This window comes from Schistocerca serialis, chromosome 8 (assembly GCF_023864345.2).
Source record: "Schistocerca serialis cubense isolate TAMUIC-IGC-003099 chromosome 8, iqSchSeri2.2, whole genome shotgun sequence".
NCBI classification, from domain to species: domain Eukaryota; kingdom Metazoa; phylum Arthropoda; class Insecta; order Orthoptera; family Acrididae; genus Schistocerca; species Schistocerca serialis.
The window spans coordinates 401,473,821-401,489,518 of record NC_064645.1 but is presented as its reverse complement, the minus strand read 5'-3'; the positions used below and the strand labels follow the sequence as shown (position 1 = coordinate 401,489,518).

Sequence of the window (15,698 nt, the reverse complement as noted above, 5' to 3'; positions counted from 1 at the left end):
ACGGCCCTCTGACACACTCACGCAACAGCGTCAACATTCGCTTGTGCCGTGACAAGAATGTCCAACTGAAGAGCAGGGAACAAGAGCCGCAAAGGAACATGAAACACACTGTGCCGTGTCGTGCTAGAGAGGTGTGGTCTGATGATGTGGTTCTCGGAAGCCGCCTTGTGGGTGCTAGGCGTCCAAAACAAACATGTTATGTAACTGCCGCCTCCCACCTGCCTGTATTATGAACACAGCATTCCGATGAATGTAGCGGTGACCATAACCACGCATGTGACAAAGCGAATTGGCGCTAGATACGGTAAACACATGTGTTCACTAACAAAGTGCTCTGTGTTAACAAATATGGATCGTTACACGGAACCGCCAATAAGTGAATATATATACGGGCCCTCTCGGGGTCGTTTTTGAGTTAGGCTACAATCATGGCTCGTTTCACTGCTCTATCACTGCTGACGTTGGTCGGCGTCGCATACGGTAAGTTACTTATGTATCTGTTCTCTCGCTATGTTATACTCGAAGCTGTTGTTAAATGTTTCATGTTTCGTGAACTCATTTGTGATATTCCCCCGCCATGTGGAATGTGTCGATTTGTATACAAAACTAATTAATTTTAAGTTACTAAATACATATACATAAACACTTGCGATCTCTCACGTTTTCTCACAGTGACTGATTAACGGTGTGCTTTTTTTTGTAAAAATACACCAACATACTGACCATCTGTGTACTGTGTTTTTTTTCTGTTTCTATACTATACCTTATGTAGGTTTTAAGTATTATATATTACAAAAATAAATAGGTGCCACAGTCCTACTTCCATGAAAGAGGCTCTCTCCAACGTAAGATATACACTAAAGTGCCAAACAAACTGGTATAGACATGCGTGTTCAAATACAGAGATATCTAAACAGGCTGAATATGGCCTTCCGATCGGCAACGCTCATATAACACAACAAGTGTCCGGCGCAGTTGTTAGATCGGTTACTGCTGCTACAATGGCAGGCTATCAAGATTTAAGCGAGTTTTAACGTCGTGTTATAGTCCGTGCACGAGCTCTGGCTCACAGCGTCTTCGAGATAGCGATGAAGTGGGGATTTTACCGTACGTCAATTTCGCGAGTGTACCCTGAATATCACGAATTCGTCAAATCATCAAATCTCCGACATCGCTGCCGCCGGAAAAAGACCCTGCAAGAACGGGACCAACGACGATTGAAGAGAACCGTTCAACATGACAGAAGAGCAAATCTACCGCAAACTGCTGCGGATTTCTGTGTTGGGCCATCAACAAGTGTCAGAGTGCGAATCATTCGAGGAAACATCATCGATATGGACTTTCGGAGCCTAAGGCCCACTCGTGTACCCTTGACGACTGCGCGACACAAAGCTTTACGCCTCGCCTGGGCCCGTCAACACCAATATTTGACTGTTGTTGACTGAAAACATGTTGCCTGGTCGGACGAGTCGCGTTTCAAGTTGTATCGAGCGGATGGACGTGTACGGGTATGGGGACAAGCTCATGAATCCATGGACCCTGCCTGTCATCAGGACACTGTTCAAACTGGCGGATGCTCTGTAATGGTGTGGATCGTGTGCAGTTGGAGTGATATGGGACCCCCGAGTGTCTAGATACGACTCTGACAGGTGACACGTTCGTAAATTTCCTATCTTATCACCTGCATCCATTCACTTCCATTGTGCATTCCGACAGACCTGGACAATTCCAGCAGGACACTGCGACACCTCGCACTTAACAGAATTGCTACAGAGTGGCTCCAGGAACACTCTTCTGAGTTTAAACATTTCCGGTTGCCACCAGACTCCATGAACGTCATTGAATACATCTGGAGTGCCTGGCAACGTGCTGTTCGGAAGAGATCTCCACCCCCTTGTATTCTTACGGATATATGGACAGCCCTGCAGAATTCATGGTGTTAATTCCCTCCAGCACTACTTCAGACATTAGTCGAGTCTGTGCCACGTCGTGTTGCGGCACTTAGGTGTGCTAGCGGGGGCCCTACATGATATTAGGCAGGTTGTACCAGATTCTTTCTCTCTTCCGTGTATATTCAGATATAAATGGTTCGATTATCGGGAGTTGATAATGTTTATTAGTAGTTCTAATTTCGCTCGAAGACGGTACAATATGTTTCTGTTTGCATTTTTTTCCTCTCTTTCCGAGCCTTTCAGTATTAACCATTTAACAGGAATAATTTCTTTTTTTAAAGAATGTTATATTTATTTAGATGCTGTGGAGCCTTGAGACACTGATCTTAAGGTACCTGTAAATTCATTACGGCGAGAATTATAGGTAATCAGTTTTACGAACTTCTATCCTTTCTCAATTACTATAAGACTGCTGTAGTGACTAATCTTTCTGGATTTGTTGCCAGAGATATTGAAAAGTTATTTCGTGAGTTAGGGACACCGTCCTGAAACGCAGTTTTTACAAGGGTTATTCTGTTATCCGCTTTTGATTCTGTGAATCGGGTTCTTGATTTGAAAAAGAGATATATTACCTCAGACAAATTTCCTGAGAAGCAGTAGCATGTATACGCAGTTCTTTGAAAAGGCTTTTGTGGGACGTTCCTAGAGGCTACGTCCACGTCATCGTGAACTTGCACGGCCACATTCACATTTCGTATGAAGCCGGCTGTACATGGTGGATGGCCTCGGGTGGTTCGTCTGCGCAACTCTCCCTGCCGATGTTTAGCAGAGCGCGTAATCACTTACGTGCCCTGTGTTTTTACGTCTTCCGTGTTGGCTGTCTCATTCTGGTACAACAGATTATGACATAAACCACTGTGCTCTTAAGGTATTTATGGAAATGTCCTTGCTTCTGAGACGGTGCAAAAACTTTTGCTGTTCGTGCACTTATGATGGTAGCTAATTTACTGTTCTAGCGTTCGTCATGCGCTACGCAGTGCACAACAAACAGTGCATTTGGTGTATGAAAATATTTTGAGACAGGGTGAAAACTAGATAAAATATCCTAGCTTCTTCCACACATCAGATGTATGTAAACGAAAATACTCTTGTCCGTCCTCTCCAGGAGTTTTGCTACGCTTTATGGTATAATTTCTAGACAGTACTGACGGAGGATATCGGAAACGTTCAAAGAAGGGATTTCGTTTTGCATCGTCGCTCAGTAAGGGAGAGAGAGGGTGCAAGGCAGTCGGCCTGGCAGTCATTAAAACAAAGGCATTTTTCCTTGGGGCTAGATATTTTGACGAAGGTTCAATTACGAGCTATTTCTTCCAAAAGTGGAAAGAAATCAGATCTTGGAAGGAAAGGTTTAGGTGTTCGTTTTTTCCACGCACTATTAGAGAATAGAACGGTAGACAAATAGCTTGCAAGTGGTTCGATAAACCCTCTGCCAAGTAATAAACTATAATTTGCTGAGCACTCATGTAGATGTAATTGGAGATATAGAAGCTCTCCATAAACTCATATGTCTCAAAGCATCATGTGATAATACGTGAAGCTTACTGAAGTTGAGTATATAATTTGATCAGTCGCGATACGATGAACCCAGAGAGGTGGCGGATTGGTAAAAGAATATGACTTGTTTCATCTACTATTTCAAAATTCACGAAATAAGAAATGTCGTAAACTTTGTTATAAATAAACTTTAAATACTGCAGATAATTTTATTGGCACAACCGCCGGTGTACATAATCGAGAGGAGAAATTTCGAATGGCAAATGTACAACTGAAAAAATGTTTTAGAAATGTAATTCACTCATTAGCCTGGATATTTTGTAACTACGTTAATAACCGAATAACTGTTTGGTTACAATCTTTATTTATTTTATTCGAGTTAACTAGACAAAGAAATACGTAACTTCGCAAAATTTTGACACTAAAATGGTCTGGAACGACTAACATGGACTTCATCTCAGTGTTTATTAATATCAGACTTAGCACTGAACTTACCTAAAAGAATAATAATTTTGGGATGTGGTGGCATAGTGTTATGGGAATAATTAAATTTGGAAGGTAGGAGACGAGGTACTGTGCGAGCCAACATCCCATACATGTTCGGACTCACTGGTCTAGAGGTTGAACCGCATGTGTCGCCTTGCACGCCGTAAATTAGACACTTGTGACCCTTTGGTGACATTTTCTGGCTGATGACAAGTTTGCGAAATACGTAGTTAACATAACATATAATAACAGTAGTAATAATATATGGAACTAAATTAACGACGCATAAATGATGTAGGCCACGCATTTGCGATTTGATTAGAATAATGCTTAGTCAGAAAGCAAACTAATAGCGAAAGTGGTCGTATTTAGAGTTACTGTTACATTAGAGCGCATATCCATTTGACACAGTTCAAGCATTCACAATCTCATTGCGAGACACAATACTCCACCTCGATATTCACACGAAAAGTAAGAGTTCACACCAGGCGCGCGGCTGCTCAACTACCTAAAGACCGACGGTCCACTTTCGCTTCTTAGATCGAACTGTACCCTTTGATGTCTAGACCAGCACTGTCCACTTTCGCGCCTGCACCAGCACTGTCCTCTATCCGTCCCCGGCCACGTTTCCCGCGAGCTGAATATCCTCGCTCTACTAGCTAGGTCAGTTCCCTTTCCTGCAGCCGTCCATCTGATTGACTACAGCTTATTCTACATTATTTTACATTTTAACATATTTAAATAATCAAAGCTTGATCACTTTCACACTCTAAATAAAGTAACAGTACTATCCATTACGTAATAAAAGTTAAATTCTTTTACATAAAACCAATTCAATTTCCTTCTTAAATATGAATGTCACGGCCAGTAGCCTTGCATCAATGTCCTTTCTGATAAATAAATAAAGAATAGAGTAAGTATTATGCACTGAACTTTACAAAAAATAATCTGTTACCTAATGATACAATAACGTCTCATGCTGTCATCGTTCAATGTGTTTTGCGTGGAGCAAATTATGATCTGATGTTTAATTGAAAAGGCTGATAATTTAAATTTACTATATCTTTTAAACAAATGAAATTACAGAGTTGATATTTACATCATGTGTCGTTTTATTGATGCGCTTCTACATGAAATGTCGGTCGTTAAGATCGACTAAAGCGTTCAGATTTTTTAGGTCTTTGTTACAAAACGTGTCAATTTCACTTTAACAATAAATCCTAAACTATTACAGATATGATCAATATTAAAGTTTTATTGGAATCGGCATTAAAATTTATGGAGGATGACAGATTAATATTACTGTGGCTTGGCTCTCTGCATTACTACAGAATTAAGTACTTTTCATAAATGTTTCCCTTTATGGCCACTGCTACGTCTCCTTGGCCACAAAAGGCTTCTCCTGGGTTTCCCTTTCACGTAAGTTCTCGTCTGTCTCACTCGCACACTACAGCGCGTAGGCCTCAATAGACAGTAGACGCCTGTGAATTTTCCCATCTCGTGGTGAATATGCGCCCTTTGTGGCATCCGGTCCTGGACGATAGGGTTGGTTTCACAACTTCTGAAGGGTGACTCTTTCGGCCATATACTTAAATGAGAGGGAAATGCTCGTTAACTCACAACTGGCAGAATACAAGATGTGGGGAAGGGGCGTGAGTCGTGTTTGGGTAGCTCAGTCGGTAGAACACATTCGGGCGAAAGGCGAGATGTCCTGATTTCGAGTCTCGGTGTGGTACACAGTTTTAATCCTCTAGGAAGTTTGAATTTTCGTACGTAGTACTGCTTGCCTGTAGTACAGTGTGCATTACCACTTTTGACATAAAGACATCTACATGTCTGTACATACTCCTAAGCCATCGTGTGGTGTATGTCTAAGGATATGTTGAGCATCAGTGGTCATTTGCTTTCCTCTTCGACTCACAAACTGAGTTAATAATAACTGTCTATATGTCTCTATATAGCCGGCCGTGGTGACCGAGCGGTTCTAGGCGCTTCAGTCTGGAACTGCGCGACCGCTACGGTCACAGGTTCGAATCCTGCCTCGGGCATGGATGTGTGTGATGTCCATAGGTTAGTTAGGTTTAAGTAGTTCTAAGTTGTAGGTGACTGATGACCTCCGATGTTAAGTCCCATAGTGCTCAGAGCCATTTTTTTTTTGTCTCTGTATAAAACATAATTCGTCTTATCCCGACGCGGAATGTGCGTTGGCGAGAACAAAAAATGGTTCAAATGGCTCTGAGCACTATGGGACTTAACTGCTGAGGTCATTAGTCCCCTAGAACTTAGAACTACTTAAACCTAAATAACCTAAGGACATCACACACATCCATGCCCGAGGCAGGATTCGAACCTGCGACCGTAGTGGTCTCGCGGTTCCAGACATGTTGTAAAAGTATAAGGAATTTTACTTGCCATAAGACTTTGTAATCCCAGAATTAAAAATATCTTTAAAATAACTTTAATGTGATACATAACAATTAGATTTTGAATTCGAAATATTTACAAATGGTGCACTAAACGTAACTTCATGTCTCACAACGACAAAAATAGTAGAAAGTGCCGGAAACTGCTTGTGGCGGTCTGTAGGGTGTATTCCTTCAGGTGATTCTAAAACCGATCACTAGATTCAAGCACCGATGAGGAAACATTATGTGTTACTAGGATCAGCATTCTCAATGTACAACACTCGCCGTCACATGTTTTAGCTATTCTTCTCTCTACGTAAATGATTTTGTACATTCTGTTCCGAAAGTGACTTTCAAAAGTCTTTATTTAGGTATACTGCCTTTGGCTGAACCACTGCCTAGCAACGCATTAATTTTGTAAAATATGAGCTTTTACGATCCGAAGTATCACATTTATTAAAATATTCTGGGTTATTATGCCATGGTCGGATGAATCTCATACTGAAACCCAACGTTGCGTCTCCATCTACGCAGGACTCCCTCATTGGGGCTTGTAGCTTTTTTGAATGTCTGAAGGGCGCTCTACTATGCTACTAATTGAAATTAATCAAAATCACGTACGATGTTACAAAGATTTCAGCTGAACCCATGGGATTAGAGATCCATAGATTAGAAACATGTAACACTGGCGCAACGTGGTACAAAACAAGATAAACAGAAGTAGGCCCACTATACTAAATGTTGGCTAACTGTTGCATGTGGCAAGCCACATCAAATCAAAATACACATGTATTCAAAAAGTACCGACAAGCTCATTTATTTGTCTACATATATCGCGGGAGGCCAATGTTGTGGAAGACTAATAACATACGACCGGAAATTTTAGACGAAGAGAGATTGATTGCAAGAATCTAATGATGTTTGTAAATAGGATAATGAGATACTTGACTGGTCAGATGGCTAATCAAGAAAACCGGTGGTGATATTTATACATCCATGGATCGTGTAAATATGGATACGGCACATGTAGTGGTATTAGAGCTTGAGAAGAGGAAACTTAATTCATACACACTGTCGTTTACAGACGTGTAGTCCGTCAAGAACTGAACGGATAGACAGCAGTGGACTTGTACAGTAGTAGCAATCATTCCTGTATTCGACTGGAGTATTTTAGGAAAGCCACGGAAACCTAAATAACAGTGGTGAAATTAGGATTAGAGCGTCCATCCTTCCGAATATCAGGCCAGTTTAAAAACTATGTAACCTCATTCGGTTTGTTGATAGTGTACAATAATGTTCTTACAATGAAATTATTTCATAATGTAAAAAGCTAGTGCTACACGGTTCATTCATTCTCAACACCAATCACTTCATACACTACACACACTATTAGCTGGCATCAGGACAATGACTACGATATTTGCGTTCCATATTGTGTACCGCAACTTTCTACTTGCTTGCATGAAAAACTGGGTCTGCATCGATCCATACTCACCAAGTTCTTGTGTCAGGAAAAGGATGAAATGCTGGTATTATCCAGTGCCGAGTTTTGGACTGTATTTTCCAGAGAGAGGGGGAGAGATAAAGAAAAGAGCAAGATAACCTAAATGACGTAACTGTGTAGTTTTTATTTAATTGCGTTATATTCTTTACCAAACAACTACCCTGCATCAAATAAATAATCCCCACTGTGTAGGATATGTGCGATGTCCAGTTCTTCACTGCGGAAAAAATCGCAGAGTCGTTTGGCGAAACGTTGGTACAGCTAAGATTAACGAGATTCGTTCATCCTAACAACAACTGTCATATCTTTTACAGGTGCGACATACAACTACACAGAGGTTATCTATAAGTCGCTGCTATTCTACCAAGCACAGCGTTCAGGAAAGCTGACCGGCATGGACCCTTTGGTATCCTGGCGCAAGGATTCGTGCCTTGACGACAAAGGAATCTTCGGCGAGGACCTCACGCAAGGCTACTTCGACGGTGAGTTTATAAAATACTCACAAATTGTACGCATATAATAGCAATGGTTAGCGTTTATTCACAAAAGTAACCGTTTTTCATGTCAATTAAGCATTGGCTTTTCTTAAATTCTGTAGCAATTTCTGTAATCTACATCGTCAATTCGTTTTGAGTGAATCACTCTCCATACGTCATAAAAAAGCAAGAGAGAAAATTGCAAAGTCTGAAGCTTAATGTAACGAGAGGAAGCTGTGAAGAGAGGCGACTGCATCATATTCAAAGTAAATACAATAGTGGAAGGAATGTAAATGGAAGAAGGTATTACAAACAGCACTGAACGACACAGACTACTGCGATACGGACATATTAGAAGGAAGCAGGAGGAAAACTAACCTCTGAAAATACTTTTATTTTTCCCTTCTGAAAGATAAGGACGAGGACCACCTAGCAAACCATGGGGACGAGGACAGAAGGAATCTACGGAGACAGCTGAACCACGAATATGTACGTAACGGAGACTTTCGTCATGTTATACACAATGAACTACAGCCACTGTAAGATCTATGAAAAAAAAAGAAGAGGTGAAAAGGTTCCACAGGACATTGTAATTTTGAGGCACGTATAGTGAAGTGAAACGGAAAGAAGATAGGTATTTCTGGTCACATGACTCTAGGTAATTTTAACAGCAGCAGAAAATGCAGTGACAGGCGTAAGATTCATAATGAAGACAGAGAGTGAGTTACTATGAACAGTTCAGTGACAGTGTTGCTCTCATGAGAATCGACAATAAATCGACGCTGACAACAATAGTTCACGTATACATACCGATGCCGAAGGCAGGAGATGAAGAGATAGAGAACGTATAAGAGAATATTGAACAGGTAATATGTACGTAAAAGGAAATGAAAATGTAGTAGTCATGGGAGATTGGAATGCGGTTGTATGGACGGAGTAGAAGAAAATGTTATGGAAGAAAATGGTCTTTGTTGTAGGAATGAGAGATGAGAAAGTCTAATTGAGCTCTGCAATAAATTTCATATGGTAACAGCGAATACTCTGTTCAAGAATCGCAAGAGGAGGAGGTTTACTTGGAAAGGCCTGAGAGATTCAGGAACAATTCGGTTAGAATACATCATGGTTAGGCAGAGATTTAGAAATCTTATAATGGATCGTAAGACGGACCCAGGTACAGACTCAGATAAGAGTGTAGTGGTGATGAAGTGTAAGCTGAAGTTTAAGAGTTCAGTCAGGAAGAATCAGTGCGTACAGAAGTGTGATACGGAGGTACTAAAGGATGAAAAGATAAGCTTGAAGTTCTCTGAGGCTATAGATACTGCGATAATGAGTAGCTCAGTAGACAGTGGAGAGGAATGGACATTTCACAGGCCAACATTAAAGTTGGAGAAAAAAACGTAGGTACAAGGAAGTTAACTGCAATGAAACCTTGGGTAACAGAGATAATACTTCAGTTGATCGATGAAAGGAGGAAGTAGAAACGCGTTGAGGAAAATTCAGGAATACAGCAATACACGTTATTTAGGAATGAAATAATCTGGAAGTGCAGATAACCTAAGGTGAACTGGCTACGTGAAAATGTGAAGAAATCTAAAATGAAATTATTGTTGGAAGGAGTAACAAATTTCTGAGAATGTACGTTTGGTGCGCAGCATCTTATGGCAGTGAAACGTGGAAGGGGAGGAAAATCGGAACAGAAAAGAAAAGAAGCATTTGAGTTGTCGTGCTACAGAATAATCTTGAAAATTAGTGGACTGATAAGGTAAGGAATGAGTAGGTTCTTCACTGAATCGGCGAGGAAAGGAAAATATGAAGACATTGATAAGAAGAAGGGACAGGACGATAGGACATCTGTTAACACTACTAGAGGGAGTTGCAGAGGCTAAGAACTGTAGAAGCAGGCTGAGGTTGCTACACATCTAGCAAATAATTAAGAACATAGGTTGCAAATACTCTGAGATGAAAATGTTGTGAAGGGAGAGGAAGTGATGGCAGGCTACATGAAACTAGTCAGAAGGCTGAACACTCAATAAAAAAAAAGATCACACGCTGTTAATAGTACGCTAATAGGCCAGTGCACCGTTAACCTTGGACACAACTATTGGCGGCTCAGATCTTCAGCGCCAGTAATGTCAATTGTACGGCGTTCAAGAGTCCAAAACTACTCAACTTAAGGAGCACGTTATATCGTTCACGTAATTATGTCCGTTAACAGTGTCGGCAATTAAAACTGTAGCACTAGGAAGCGGAACAAATATTAAAATCAATCGTATGTGGGTGTGCTCTCGAGCGCTAGTTAAATGGGGCCACTGATATCATGAACGGCGCGAGTGAGGCCCTCCCCGAGTCTACATTCATATGATAATCGCGTGTTTCCTGACCAACGCGAGCTGCAATACAGTGGAATGGACAACCTCAGTTTTAACAGGCCACAGTCCTGTGGCAGTGGACGTTCCTCTGTATTACACAAGGCATGGTCCAGTCTCCTTCCGAACAAGGGACAATAAAATGCGATTTCTGAATGAGAAACCCACTGCACAATCTTTACATATGTACATAACGCAGATTGTGTTGCTACCTCTTATTTGGTGCAATTACATTGAAATTTTAATTATTTGCATATTCAATCATGCAGTATACTTCATACCAATTTGACGTTTGTTACATGCTTCCTTCATGGTGTTGCGATGTAAGTGACCAACAGCCTCGATAAAATATTTCCTGCACCACGTAAATCTCCCCTTCATCTAAATGGTATTATACTTAACAGCCGCCGGCCGAAGTGGCCGTGCGGTTAAAGGCGCTGCAGTCTGGAACCGCAAGACCGCTACGGTCGCAGGTTCGAATCCTGCCTCGGGCATGGATGTTTGTGATGTCCTTCGGTTAGTTAGGTTTAACTAGTTCTAAGTTCTAGGGACTAATGACCTCAGCAGTTGAGTCCCATAGTGCTCAGAGCCATTTGAACCATTTTGAACTTAACAGCCGCTGTTTAACACTTGTATTTTTTTATGAAGTAATTGTTTGGTGTGACTAAGATGTTTAGATGCTGATAATGTAAAGACATGTACATTGGACTCTGGCCCTCAACTCTTTCCTGTAAATGGTTAGGCCGGCCGCGGTGGTCTAGCGGTTCTAGGCGCTCAGTCCGGAACCGCGCTACTGCTACGGTCGCAGGTTCGAATTCTGCCTCGGGCATGGATGTGTGTGATGTCCTTAGGTTAGGTTTAAGTAGTTCTAAGTTCTAGGGGACTGATGACCACAGATGTTAAGTCCCATAGTGCTCAGAGCCATTTGAACCATTTTTGTAAGTGGTTATGTGATCCTTAATTAGCAGTTTTATATGACGATTTCGTTGGTGACGACGAGTGTGCTATTCTTATAGCGGGAGACTTCGTCAAGTTCACCTTCCCCGCGACATCGGCGTTCACTGTGCTGTCGTGGGGGGCGATCGAGTTCCAAGCAGGGTACCAGCAGGCGGGCCTCTTGGATGGAGTGCGTGACGCCATCAAGTGGGGCACCGACTGGCTGCTGAAGGCGCACCCCCAGCCCAACCAGCTCTACCTGCAGGTCGGCGATGGCACTGCCGACCACAACTACTGGGGTCGCCCCGAAGACATCAACTTTCCCAGGCCAGCCTACCTGCTCAACGAGTCCTTCCCTGGTGAGTCACATTTTCTGTCAGTAACCCTGAGTTTGGATCGATGATATTTGTAAAGTGATGGCCTTCTAATAAGTAGGACTGTCACTTGACTTATGGTTATATTCATACATATCACTCTAATAACTGGCATATTACGATTTTGGTTCATTTGAGGATCTAGTTGCTTCACTGCTTTTACCGAGCGAGGTGGTGCAGTGGCTAGCGCAGTGGGGGAGGACGACGGTTCAATCCCGCGTCTGGCCGTCATGATTTAGGTTTTCCGTGGTTTTCTTAAATCGCTCCAGGCAAATCCCGAGATGGTTCCTTTGAAAGAGCATGACCGACTTCCTTCCCCGTCGTTCCCTAATCCGATGGGACCAATGACCTCTCTGTCTGGTCTCCTTCCCCAAACAACCTCTCCCCTCCCTTCACTGCTTTGTTGCCTTCCTAACAAGTCAGCGTTGGCAGCATGTCAACAGACCCACCATTGTGGTCAAGGATCTGTGAGCAACCTGATGACAGTGTAGAACTATTCTCGTTTCTACCCATCTATCTATCGCTTGAGCCTTGTTCCGCAGTTACGCAGGGTCAGCCATCGCGAATCGGATGTGGCATGTACATGTTTCAGGGGTGGCCGGATGCCCTTCCTGCCGCCACCCCGTAGCCCCTGGGACGGAATGAGTGTACCCCAAGTGTCTGCATTGAGTGTAATCCATGGAATAGTGCGAATGTGTTCAGATGTCTGCAAGCCGTGTAACTGAGGCGGAACATGGGGACTAGCCCGGTATTCACCTAGCAGGATGTGGAAAACCGCCTAAAAACCACATCCAGGTTGGCCAGCACATCGGCCTTCGTCGTTAATCCACCGGGCGGATTCGATCGGGGGCCGGCGCGCCTACCCGACTCCAGGAAGCAGCACGTTAGCGCTCTCGGCTACCCTGGCGGGCTTGAACTATCTCGTTTGTACAGTCTTTAATCACCATTAAACAAATACTGGGTCAGGAAAGGAAATAATATAGTCAAAAGTAACAAAAAATATGATTTTTTAGTGATTTATAACTGCCATTTGGTTTCTAAACAAATTGTAAATAGCCTTTCCCTCCCTGTATTTTACCCCTGCCACTTTCAGAATTTGAAAGAGAGTATTCCAGTCAACATTGTCAAAATGCTAGAAACGTAGGTTTTCCTTTCCTTAATCTAGCTTCTAAGATTAGTCGTAGGGTCAGTATTGCCTCACGTGTTCCAATATTTCTACGGAATCGAAACTGATCTTCCCCGAGGTCGGCTTCTACTAGTTTTTCCACTCGTCTGTAATGAATTCGCGTTAGTATTTTGCAGCCGTGACTTATTAAACTGATAGTTCGGTAATTTTCACATCTGTCAACACCTGCTTTCTTTGGGATTGGAATTATTATATTCTATTCTTCTTGAAGTCTGACAAATGTAAGTATCGAAATGTATTTGTTGCGGTTCTTTTGTAGCTCTCGTTTGTTTCATTGGCTTCTCCAATATTCTGCAGAGGTACAACCAGTAATCGAAAAACCAGGTTATCCTGGAAGGGGTCGGGACTGTGAATCCCTTGCACCAGTGATAGGGGCTCAGGACGGGTTGTCGGTTGGTGTCGTTGCAGGAACGGACGCCGCCGGGGAGGCGGCGGCGGCGCTGGCGTCGGCGTCCATCGTGTTCCAGTCGGTGGACGCCGAGTACTCGGCCACTCTGCTCAACGCCGCCATCGAGCTGCTCAACTTCGCCGACACGTACAGGGCGCTCTGCACAGACTCCATCCCAGAAATGGGCCAGTTTTACACGTGAGTCCTCTCGTCACCTTGTTCCTCGCGACCATCTTCTACTCGTTAGTCGATATGGCATTCTGCGAATTGCATTGGAATTAAGTTCCGTTGATGGCGCAGCTGGCATTTGGGGCCTGTCGTAAACAAAAATTGCTACTTTGGACAGCAGTGTCACATTTATAGTAACTGATCTCTCATAATGATGTACGAAGCGTGTTTTTTAAGTAAGTACCGTTTTGAAATTAAAAATAAAGGACTTGCTAAGATATCTGAATAATTTTATTTTTACATGAAAGCCTGTACCTTAATCTACTTTTCTACATAATTTCCGTCAATATTGAGGCACTTGTCATAATGTTGTACCAGTTTTTGAACACCCTCCTCATAGAAGTCTGCCGCCTGACTTGTTAACCTCTGCACCGTCACTTTTTTGACTTCGTCATGAAGGCGCTGACCGCCCAGGTGTCTCTTTAAGTGCAGGAACAGATGGTAGTCACTGGGCGTAAGATCTGGATGATCTAGAGTTTCCCATCGAAAAGATGTGATGAGATCTTTGGTCTGATTCGCCACATGCGGACGGGCATTGTCTTGCAGCAAAACGATGCCCTTCTCAACTTGCCACGTCTTTTGTTCTGAATTGAACGGCGCAGATTGTACAATGTCTTACAGGAAGCTGCTGCATTGATAGTCTCATTAAGAGGCAGAAATTTCACAACCAGTACTCCTTTTCTGTCCCAAAAAACTGTGCACATGATTTTACGGGCAGAAATTGTTTGCTTAAAGTTCACTTTTCTGGGTGAATCTGAATGCCGCCGTTCCATGGGCGGTTGCTTTGATTCTGGTGTGACGTAGGCCACCCATGTTTCATCTTGAAGAAATGCCTGGGTGGTCAGCGTCTTCAAGACGATGACGAAGTCAAAACAGTGGTGATGCAGCGGTTAACAAGTCAGGCGGCAGACTTCTGTGAGGAGGGTATTCAGAAACTGGTACAACGTTATGACAAGTGCCTCAGTATTGACGGAGATTATGTAGAAAAGTAGATTAAGGTACAGGATTTCATGTAAAAATAAAATTATTGAGATATCTTAGCAAATCTTTTTTTAATTTTAAAACGGTACTTATTTAAACAACACGCCTCGTATAACGATAAGGTATTACAAGTGTAGTAACCCTCAGTGAAAAATAGATCTTCAGTTCTTTTGTCACTGTGTGCTTACTAATAATGGGCAATATAATTCACTATACTTCTGTGCGTATCCAGTTATATATAGACCTCGAAATCACGTGGTATGAACCGTTAGAGCACTCACAAATCTGTCAAAATAGGCTGCGTCTGGAGAGCCCCACTGGAGACCTATTCCCTCCTTACACTGGTGTCACTCTGCACGTTGAAAGTTCCATTGAGGCATACTGGATGATTACTGGTTTGTGTTGTCTGTGCGTTAATGACGTCAGAACTTTGCTTTGTGTCAAACCGTCATTACTGACCGTGGACGTGGACAATCTGCAGAGAACATCACAATAATTCTTTTCAAATCTGCTAGATCTAAACGTGCCTAGATGTTTAGAATTGTGGATGATGCTGAAATTTTCCATATCCAGCCAGTCCCTAAAGGCAAACTCCAGTTTCATCTTCTTCCGCATATCCCTACATATGGCTATGGTTCTTAAAATCATTACTGTACAATACAAACGTCGCGTATGTCTTGAAGACCCAAGGATGCCGATCGAATGCCGTGTGAACTTCTGCAGGTGCGATGTGGAGGGACATGCGGTCAGCACACAGTACATTTGATCGTTTTGACGAATTTTTAGACTTTGAGGCTGCTAAATTTCAACCAACTCGCTCCTCAATTGGTATCACGAGGTTACGTGCAACCCATATGAGACCTCTTACCAAGCAAAAATCCTCGTCAGTACTCGGAGTCAATTTTGGTTCCTTCACATGGCA

The 15,698-nt window shown here is 42.6% G+C and overlaps 1 protein-coding gene across 1 annotated transcript in view; it reads left to right on the top strand.

Annotated features, from left to right (window-relative positions):
- Positions 1-348: 348 nt before the first annotated feature.
- The window catches only part of LOC126416236 (endoglucanase A-like), a 35,673-nt gene continuing 20,323 nt past the window's right edge, over positions 349-15,698 (top strand). Inside the window, exons 1-4 of the mRNA XM_050083847.1 lie at positions 349-480; positions 8,156-8,323; positions 11,700-11,978; positions 13,588-13,765. Of these exons, the coding sequence (XP_049939804.1) occupies positions 429-480; positions 8,156-8,323; positions 11,700-11,978; positions 13,588-13,765 (677 nt within the window). The 5' untranslated portion in view covers positions 349-428. The remainder of the gene's footprint in view (positions 481-8,155; positions 8,324-11,699; positions 11,979-13,587; positions 13,766-15,698) is intronic.